The sequence below is a fragment of the Scyliorhinus torazame genome, chromosome 13, assembly GCF_047496885.1.
Source record: "Scyliorhinus torazame isolate Kashiwa2021f chromosome 13, sScyTor2.1, whole genome shotgun sequence".
Lineage (NCBI taxonomy): Eukaryota > Metazoa > Chordata > Chondrichthyes > Carcharhiniformes > Scyliorhinidae > Scyliorhinus > Scyliorhinus torazame.
This window is the reverse complement of record NC_092719.1, coordinates 5,084,927-5,095,444: the sequence shown is the minus strand read 5'-3', so window position 1 is coordinate 5,095,444 and position 10,518 is coordinate 5,084,927. Positions and strand designations below refer to the sequence as shown.

The following is a 10,518-nucleotide window of genomic DNA, read 5'->3' as shown; positions in this document are numbered from 1 at the left end:
AGACGAGTTTTAATGCAGGGCTTCATGTTTGACAGTAAAACAAGGGCTCTTAGTCTGAATCTTGATACTTTAAAGATCTGTCTCACACAAAACAACAGGGGTAATGTCCTGATACTCTAGCAACTGATGTGTGATCTGTGACCTGCAGGATTTGACCATGAACACCCTGGTAGCTGTGTTAAGGTATGCACACTTTATCAGAGACCCATATACATTACTTTGTTTAGGCTATATTTGTAACACATTTCTATTGTTAGGGTAAATATTCGGACTGGCGATAGACTCTGCTTGTTCTTATGACACTACATCTGATGGATGTGGACTTCACTCTGTGCTGTAGAATATGACCATATTAACATATATGACAATTTTAACAAACGCTTATTAATGCTTAATGTTTCGCAGAGAGGGAGAGATGGTCTGCCCTGAAATACAGCATCAGGGGCCAGGTCTGTATCCTGACAAAATAGACCACACAGTTTGTGTCTGTGTGCGTTTGTGCCTTTGTGAGCGTGTGTTCCTATATTCCTATATGTGCCTGCGTGCGTCTGTGATGGAGTTTGTTTCTCATTTCCCAAGCAGCTAGGGGAATGGAAATGATTAATATTAACTATCAGGTTGTTGAGAAGGAGTCTGGGTTTCCTTCCAGGGTACTTCCTCATTGTGATAGATCTTATTATTATATATGTAATGGTGGCCAAGCAGGTTTTCGCAGAGTTGAGGTGTTCAGGTTAGATGTGAGCATGGTGCATTTTGTTGATTAGAATGAGGAGAGTGCAGTGGGGAATCCTGTAAATCTTTCCGACGTGTAACTTGGAAAAAGACAGTTCTTAGTCTTTTACATGCTAATTTATTCATTGGGCACGATCTTACTAAAACAATAGAGTCCGCTCTGGGCAGATGAGTGGGGTTAACATATATGAATATGGGGGCTTGTAGCGCCGGGAATGACCCCGCTATATAACGTGACTCTGTTTTTGGTTAATGCCGTTGGCGGCACGGTGCCGCAGTGGGTAGCACTGCTGCCTCACGGCGCCGAGGTCCCAGGTTCGAATCCCCGGCCCTGGGTCACTGTCCGTGTGGAGTTTGCACATTCTCCCCATGTCTGCGTGGGTTTCGCCCCCACAACCCAAAGATGTGCAGGGTAGGGTGGATTGGCCAATTATTGGATACTCTAAATCTATAAGAAACAAAAAGGATTTTTTTAGTGCTCCGGCGGGACCCCCCCCCCCCCCCCCCCCCCCCCACCAAGGCCCCACTCAGCGTAATTTTCTGCACTGAGGAGCTCTGGCATCCAGATGTTTTGACCCCCTGATACAACCCTCGGATCCCCAGCCCCATGCAACACCCCAACTCATCTCTAAGGGGGTCATTGAGCCCCCGGCACCCCACCTGATATGTGCAGGGCACCCACAGTCCCGATTCTGGTACCATCCTACCAGTGCCACTCGGGCACCCGGGCGGTGTTCCCAGGATGGTGCCCAGAGGGCTCTGAATGCCTGGGCGACTCTCCCAGGTATGGTTCCGCCTGGTCCTCATGTGGGGGCCAGTATTGAATGCCATTCGGCTGGGGTCTCCTCAGCGAGGCCGGTAAATGCCGGGGGGGATGTTAGATCCAGCGCGAGCGTTTTGATCACCTCTCCAAAATTGCATGATAGCGAGTAGATTCTCGAGTTACAGGTTGTAATGATTTCCATTACTGCTGAAATCAATGTGCTCTGAAATAGGTACACAAACACTCATTTGTTCTATGCAAAAAGAAGCAAATGTTTTTCTTTATTTCAGTTCTCACTGTTTTCAATTCTTAATTTGCACATAATACCTATAACCATCAGTGAAGCAGCAACCAACACACAACAAATGTGAAAGTAAACTTATCAAACCCCTAAGTTTATAATGAATAATCAGTGACATTTTTATGAAGACAATCACAAAGGAACTCAGAAAGCATAGGATGAGGGTTTCCCCCAAATCTGTTTGATCACTCTAGATGCCTCTTGAACAGTGAATAGGATTCTGTCACATGGCCATTGCGTACGCAATCATTATTCCGCACTTTTCAACAAATAGATCATTGCACGAACTGAAGCTACTGTTACATTTTGAACAAGGCATTCTGGTTTAAATCACATTAACTCCGAATTTCAGTGATGGATTAAATTCCCAAATCCCTTTGAGCTACAGGTAATTGATTTGCTGCATCTCAACTCAAAGCCATCTTGAGTTTATTATGGACTTATACAGCTTTAGTAAACCAGAGCTATTAAAGATTAAATTAAGGCACATTGTACATGCAATGTTACCTAGCCCTTTCACCTAGTCCCAGGCATTACATCCAAGGCTCTTCAACCCTGGGTTTGAAAAGGGCTTCGCGGAAATGACGGATGACGTGATGAATACTGCTATAGTACTGTCTGCGCGGAGACTGCACGTTCTCCCCGTGGGTTTCCTCCGGCCGCTCCGGTTTCCACCCACAAGTCCCAAAAGACGTGTTATTAGGTGAATTGGACATTCTGAATTCTCCCTCTGTGTACCCGAACAGGTTCCGGAATGTGGCGACTAGGGGCTTTTCACAGTAACTTCATTGCAGTGTTAATGTAAGCCTACTTATGATAACAAAGATTATTAGTATAAAAAATTCTGCACAGGTGTTTATAATGAAATGGCATTGATCTGAAATTGTTACCCGTTTCGTTCTCCACAGATGCTGTCAAACCGCTGAGTCTTTACAGCATTGTATTACTGGTTGTGGTAATATGTAACATTGCCCAGTAGTTTGCTACTCATTGCAATGGAATAATATTGTTGAGTTTTGTTTCACGAGGGGTTAAAGGCCCACGTGACTGGAGGAGGTATTGGTAAATTCTGAAATCTCTTCTGTAACTTAAATACAGCAAAGTCCTGCCGTTCGTAGGGGTTGCTTTCCCGGGGAATTTTGTAAATGCCGAAATCGAGAACTACAAACATAGCTTTTCAATGAGAGTTAGCTAGATCGGTTCCAGCAATGCCAGGGCAACATTGGTTTGTGCAGGCAGTGTACAGCAAATTATAACAGACAGGGGGAGCCTGTGAGCAAGACAAGACAGGTATTGACAATTTAAAAACAGCTAATCCTCATTCAAGAACAAAATGAATTACCTCAAAAGTGGCAGACAAAATGGGCGAACATTTCAAAATTGAACAGGGCCGTTATTGCAACTCTGGATGGAGAGATTCATACACATCAAGGCGAATCTCTCCATTCAGGCTGCCCTTCACCTGCAACCGTTCCAGGCACTGCCCCTGTCATTGTCACTGAACTTTCACTGTCACACCCCTGGAGGAAAGGTAATCAAACAAAAGACAATTAAAAGTTCACGGCCAGGACTAATGGGAGGAATCGGCTCACAGAGACTTTGACGCCATCTCTCTATTAAAACGCGCCGAGGTCGCTGCTCCACCATGGCTGCGCCTCCTCGGGGAAAGGTGAGAGTGGGGAAAGGAAATGCGGATAGGTGGACAATCGCTCATGCGATGGGCCATGTGGTGTTTAGCGTATGCGGCTAAATGAAGACACAAACAAGGAAGTCGTAAAAGGCAGGACTTTACTGTAAGTAAAGCACCCAATACAACTGCAATTATTTAACGTTTTACTGCTTGAAATTAAAAGGGGATGTTTTTATTCTGTTTCAAAGCACGTAATGTATCAAATACACTCCTTTTGGAAAATGAAAACCACCCATGTTCCTTTGGTGATCAGGAGCCAAGACATGTTCTGTAATTGAAGTTCTTTTAAGCTTGTGCAGTCAGGTGCTGTACACAGATACTCAGCCTGGAGAGATGCAGTGAGTGACGGAGACTGCACACTATAGTTTTAATCCTGCTTCACACCAGATTTTGCCCATCACAGTTGTGGAAGAGCACTGGTTGTGTTTACCAATACCAAGAGATATATGATGACTTGGATTACAGTGACGCATCCTCCAAGCCATCAGACAGAGATCAGAATTCTCCAGCCGAGGGGCTGGCTTCAATGGGACATCTCATTGACAGGCGGCAGGACGAGAGAATCCAGCCCAGTGTCTGCTACATGTCATCATTGAGAATCTTTATCTTAAAAACATTTAATGAAGGAGTCTCTACTGCTTCACTGGGCAGGGAGTTCCATAGATTCACAACCCTTTGGGTGAAGAAGTCCCTCCTAAGCTCAGATCTAAATCTACTTCCCCTTATTTTGAGGTTATGCTTTCTATGAGTTCTGCTTTCACCCGCCAGTGGAAGCAACCTGCCCGCATCTTTCCTATCTATTCCCTTCAGAATCTTATATGTTTCTATAAGATCACGCCGCATCCTTCTAAATTCCAACGAGTACAGTCCCAGTCTACTCAAGCCCTCCTCGTAATCCAACCCCTTCAGCTCTGGGATTAACCTACTGAATCTCCTCTGCACACCCTCCAGTGCCAGTACGTCCTTTCTCAGGTAAGGAAACCAAAATTGAACACAATACTCCAGGTGTGGCCTCACCAACACCTTATACAATTGCAGCATAACCTCTCTAGTCTTAAACTTCATCCCTCTAGCAATGAAGGACAAAACTCCATTCGCCTTCTTAATCACCTGTTGCACCTGCAAACCAACTTTCTGCGACTCATGCACTAGCACACCCAGGTCTCTCCGCACAGCAGCATGTGGTTGGTCCCGTAGAGAGAGAGTGAGGGAGGGAGAAAGAGAGAACAGTTAGTTAAAGTTAGAGAAATCTCAATGATGTTGTTTGATTTTAAATTGAGCTATTGCACAATAATAATTACGGAGGATAGAATTTAATGCCCCCGGTCCTCTGCCGCCCCAACCCAGGGCTTATAAAGGGGTGGGAAGGCTCAGGATGGTGAGCTTGTTGGGCAGGAAGGGTTAAGGGCAGCTTCCTGCCCAGAAATCAACTGAGGCCTTTAAGAGGCCTCTTAAGGGTTTTATTCTGCCGCTGGCGGTATTCACCTACCAGTGGAATGGGGGGTGGAAACACACTGTGGGTAGACCTCTGATATTCCCTGGTGGCCTGGTGGAGGTGGTCCCGCCTGCTCAAGCACCCAGGGCCCAAGGGACGGATCGCCTGTGGCAAGGATTATCCCCAAAGGAAAGTACTGTCCTGTCCCTTATATCGCATCCCCATCCCTCACCCACTTCCTCCCAACCCCTTACCCACTCTACAGGGCCTGCATGGCTGAGCCCACCACAATTACCTGTGTTCCGAGGTTCCAGTGATGATCCTAGCCTTGGGATGTATGGCAGTAATCACCTTTGATTAGCTGGCAGCTCTTAGCTCTGGTACATCCACCCTACAGGACCCAGGAACCTTAGGGGAGGCCAGCAGAGTGCCTGACTAGCAATAAATCTCAGGGCTCCAGGAAATGGCTGTTTCAGCCTTCGCCTCTCTGATTGCTCGTAGGCGGGTTCTGCTGGAGTGGGGATCAGCTTCTCCACCCAGTGCCTCCGTGTGGCTGAGGGCCGTCCTGAAATTTTTGTATTTGGGGAAAGTTAATTCCACGCTGAGGGGGTCGATTGGGAAGTTTTACATAAGATGGCAACCGTTTGTTTTGTACTTTAAAGAGCTGGTCACTGTCAGCTGTTCGGGGGAAGGGGGAGGGAGTTTTGGGGTTGCATTGTTTTTGTGTAATGTTCTTGTGTTTGTGTACAACTTTTTAAATGTTCAATGAAAATATTTTTCAAAAAAAACCTATAGCTCCTGGCATCTACTATGTAGGAGAAACCCAGTCCAAGCTCTAAAGGACTTTGATAATTAGGAGAACTCATGTTGTAACGCTAAGTAATTTTATTATATTTTACCAGTGGCCTTGCTCCCATAAAATCAAACAATCTGCTGTTTTGAAGCTTTAGAAATGATTTTCGTTTGTTACTGTACTACAGTAGCAGCTATTACATCTCCTGCACAATATTCCGAACGCGTGTGACAAGGAACAAAATCTTGGGGTGCCGTGTTTTCTCCAGGGAGCTGAGATGTGGAGAAGGGTCTGAGAAATGTAAAAAGGGCTGAATTTTCAATGCCCATGGGGGTGAGTTCAGGAGCGGCTGGCTCCTACCAGGCAACTGGCCAATCACACACTCGGTAGGTGTCAATGATTCCTGACACCTCATTGGTGCAATTCGATGATCAAAAGAAGGGTGGGAGGGAGAGGTAGATGGCAACATAAACACCTCTGATTAATTGTTGGTGAGCCTTTTTGTAGAACTCGGTAGGAGATGAGGAAAAAAGTTTGCAATTTACAAACGGGCAGCATGGAGGATCCAAGCTATCTTCAACATTTGAGCAAAGCTCCCCGGAATGCAGAGTCTGTAGCATTCATAACTGCAGTATAAAGAGAAGACTGAAACTTGGTTCTTCAAGTAGTAGCGCAGAAATGCATCATGAGCGGTGAGGCTTGATTTTGTAAGGTGAGACTGTTTGGACTCTTGCGAGGAACGTGAGGCTGCTGGCCTTCAGTGGGCACCTCAGATGGAAGGAAGAGCACAGCTCTCCTGCCTGCCAGTCTCAATCAGGAGCTCAAAGGAGGCATCAGAAAATGTGGGGTTGTCTGGAGGCAGCTGTCCAAACCACAGCTGGTCCTCTGCTCATCCATTTGTTAAGGCAATGGCAAGTCTAGTCATAGCTGCTGTTTGCCTTTTAGACTATCGCTCTGTGCCCAGCGTCCGTCGCCCGCCCACACACTAATTTGGTGCCAAACTTGCCTTGGGGGCAATTAATGGCTGTTGCTTTGAGAATTGCATTGCATCATTGATGAGGTGGGCGGGATCCGGGAATGTGCCACACTTTGGGATTGGAAATTCAGCCCAAAGGGTTGGAAATATGTTCTGGTCAGACGCTGGATTCCTTGACCCAATCAGAAAAACATGACACATCTGTTCTGCTCTGGGCACCTTAAGGTGTGATTCATGCTTTATGCAAGACATTAGTACTAAGTTCTGAGATATAATATATGAACACATAGAATTAATCAACAAAGTGACAGCGGCATTTGGATCGCAACAAGCGATCTTCCATATTGACCAAATCCAATCTAAAGATGGACATTGATCAATTTCCTTCAGAAGGCTATTATTTTTTGCTGGTTTAAAAAAAACACCCTTACACAGATTTCTGCCGCTAAAAATTTTGCCATAAAATAAGAAAATGCTCATTAATGAGTTACATCCAAATAGATGTCATAAAATGACATGTCGCTCTGTTAATTTCCACTATAACAGCATCAGTGCAGTTTCAAACTGCACCAATGGCTCTAACACAGGAATATGCAAGTGAACAAGTTGGGACAAAACTTGCCTTGCCCTGCACACCAGCCTGCTAAAATCATTACAAATTTCATAGAATTTGTTACACCACATTGCAAACCTAATATTAAAAAAGAAAATCGAAATCTTATGAAAATTTTGGAAACGGGAAATTAGTTTCAGATATTTCATGAAAGATATTTCATGAAGAAAGAAATCGCACAATACTTATTCTTGTCTATTGTTCGGTTCATTAACAGTGCCAAGGACCAATCCACCGGGTCCAAATTTCGAAAGGACGCACTGGTTAACAGAGGACTGGACCCTGAGCAGAGTGGGTGCCAGTGAAGACTGGCATTGTTAGCCAATAATATGTGGAACATTACCCCCCCCCCCATCCCCCTGGCCCCCATTGCTGTCTAACCATAGCTTAGAAATGGCTAGAGCTGATATTAACAGAGCAGAGCTTCACTCGCACTCACATGATATTCTTCTGTCCACTATTTGGATAGAGCCAATAACCCATTTATTTCAGTGGACAAATGAACATCTATGTGCTGCAGAGCACAAATAAAAAGGGGAAATTTGACTTTGGTGACATCACAGATCTGCAAAAGCAGATTGGGAGCAGGTTTTGCACCTTGTCAGATATTCTCTTCAGTCAATGATTTCAGGTGAGGCGCCGCTCAGCTGATACATTATCACCCCTTTTGTGGTATTGACAAAGTCCAATTTCACCGGCATCACCTCCATTAACCTCAACAGTCGTCTTGGTGCCTGCAATAGATTTGGCTGATTCTAGATGCTAATGAGTGTGTCAAATGACTTGTCCACAGTGAACCCGGTATCAACATTTCATCCTTTACTGCGAGTGACAGTTTTTTAAAAAACAAAAGAGATCAGATCATATTCTCAGAATGAAGAAAACCGTCTGCCGTTGCTCTAGAATCCCACTCAGGTCAAATCCGATTTGGGAGTCCCCGCCGGTCACTGTCGGTCATCTCTGAAGCTCTGAAGTTGTCCTGCACAAAATGAGCCCTTGCGGTGTACAGGGTGGACAGTATGCTGTGACAAAGGGAGCGAGCTGCTTGCCAAAAAGCTCTTGTGCCGCTTGTGTTTGTTGCTAAGCTGTATTCACAGTGCTGATTTCCCGTGCCTGAAGAAACTGAAACCACTCGACAGACTCCAGAGTTCTGCGCGCAATGTCCTTCTCTAAGAGACCTGCACATCTCCGCTCTCGTGTTTGGTTCTCCTCAGGTTACCTTTCATCTTGACAAATTCCGGTGCATTCTCCTGCTTCCCTTCAGCCTCCAGCTTCTCCTGTTCAATCTAAAATCACATTAAACAGTCAGTCACATAGCTACAGTCCACATCGCACCGAGACCTCTGAAGCAGAACTCTTATCAGAACTCCTGCAAATTTAGTGGTTCTTCTGAAAGCTTTTTCAACAACAACTTTCATTTATAACACATCTTTAATATAGTTACATATCCCGATTGTGATGAATGTAGACATTGGTGTATATATCATGGCGTGCCACATTTCTGCCTCACCCCGCCGGTGGGGTGCTCCATTACACCGGCCGCTAAATGGGGTATCCAATTGTGGGGGCAGCCCCACGCCGTCGGAAAACCCTCCGGCTGCTGGCAAAACGGAGCATCCCGCCGGCGAAGAATCCCGCCCATTGTTTTTAATATCTGTAGCAATAATGTCTTTCAAAGCCTGAGTTAAGGTATATATTTGTTGCAGTAATATTATTAAATAACCCAGGTCAAGGTATCCAGACCCTGTGTCTGCTAAAGCTGTAATTAAGAAATCATAAAAAGTGAGGTAACCATGGTTTCTAACCATTTACTTAGAAGGATAATGAGATCATGATTTGATTGCTGGAGATTCCCTGGAGTGTAGATGATTTATGAGAAAGTGGTGTTTAGTCTTAGCTAAGCAGGTCATGGAACGTGGTGAGATACAGATGGGGGGAGCTAGGTCTGTCTGTAGTTTTGCAGTCTGATATAGGGTTTTAAGTTGAACAGCAGTTTAGCAAAATGCTGCTCTGATCAACATAAGTGTACTGGATCTGCTTTTGAAAGGAATTCTCTCCAAAAGTCTCCACACAGCTGGGCAAGTAATCTGTTTGTTAACTTTATTTATAAGTGGCATTTGAACTGTATTGGCTTGCTTAATTGGAGTTAGTAGCAGGTATAGTATAGATCGCAAGTTCATTTTTTCCTTTGGTTTCAGAACTACTGAACTGATAATTGTAAAGCTATTTCTCTTATGTTAATATGGCCAATTCTGTGTTCAAATTAAAGTTTGTATCATAAAAGATACCTAGTGGTCAGAGTCATCACTCCTGGGGTGATGTCTCCTTTCCTCACGGTTTTACACATTTAAACACAATTGTTTTGGGTTCCTGTCCAGTATCCTAACAAATGTTGGTGCCTGGTCTGGTATCTTAAAGCAATGCAGGTGCATTTTCGCCCAAACCTTTGATACCAATCCACATATGGAGATATTAAGGACAGGTGACTAAAAGCTTGGCCAAGGAAGTAGGATTTAAGGAGCATCATGAAGAGGAGAAAGGGGTAGAGAGGTTGCGTGGTTTAGGGAAGGAATTCCAGAGCTTAGGGCCCAGGCAAGGTCGCCATTGGAGGAATGGTTCAAATTGATGATGTGGCTGAGACCAGAATTAGAGATTTCAAAGGGTCGTCGGTCATTCTCAGCAACGTTCTCAATGAGGTTTCAATTGCACATCAGAGGGATCATAGCTTAATGGGAGGCACAGTGGCACAATGGTTAGCACTGCTGCCTCACAGCACCAGGGACCCGGCTTCAATTCCGGCCTCGGGTGTCTGTGCGGAGTTTGCACGTTCTCCCCGTGTCAGCGTGGGTTTCCTCCGGGTTCTCCGGTTTCCTCCCACAGTCCAAAGATGTGCAGGTTAGGTGGATTGGCCATGATAAATTGCCCCTTACTGTCTAAAAGGTTGGGGGCGGTTACTGGTGAGTTGTGGGCCTAGGTAGGGAGTTTTTTGAGAGCGGGTTGTGCAGCCACGATGGGCCGAATGGCTTCCTTCTGCACCGTAGTGATTCAAAAACCTAAACATTGCAACGGGCTAATATCTCATGGAAGTGATAGGTTAATAATTCTGATGGGTCTTTTCATTCCCAGTTCTCATGAAGGATCCAAAAAAGAACCATTAGCCTAACTTACTCTTCCAGCTCTGCCTAAACTGCCAGATTTTGCAGATTTTATTCCAT

The 10,518-nt window shown here is 45.1% G+C and overlaps 1 protein-coding gene across 4 annotated transcripts in view; it reads right to left on the bottom strand.

The window, feature by feature from the left end:
- Positions 1–1,742: 1,742 nt before the first annotated feature.
- Positions 1,743–10,518, bottom strand: part of LOC140387814 (protein FAM107B-like) — a 192,811-nt gene continuing 184,035 nt past the window's right edge. For all 4 annotated transcript variants that reach the window (XM_072470958.1, XM_072470961.1, XM_072470960.1 and 1 more), the window contains one exon: positions 1,743–8,589. In XM_072470958.1, coding sequence (XP_072327059.1) covers positions 8,473–8,589 — 117 coding nt within the window. In that variant the 3' untranslated portion in view covers positions 1,743–8,472. The remainder of the gene's footprint in view (positions 8,590–10,518) is intronic.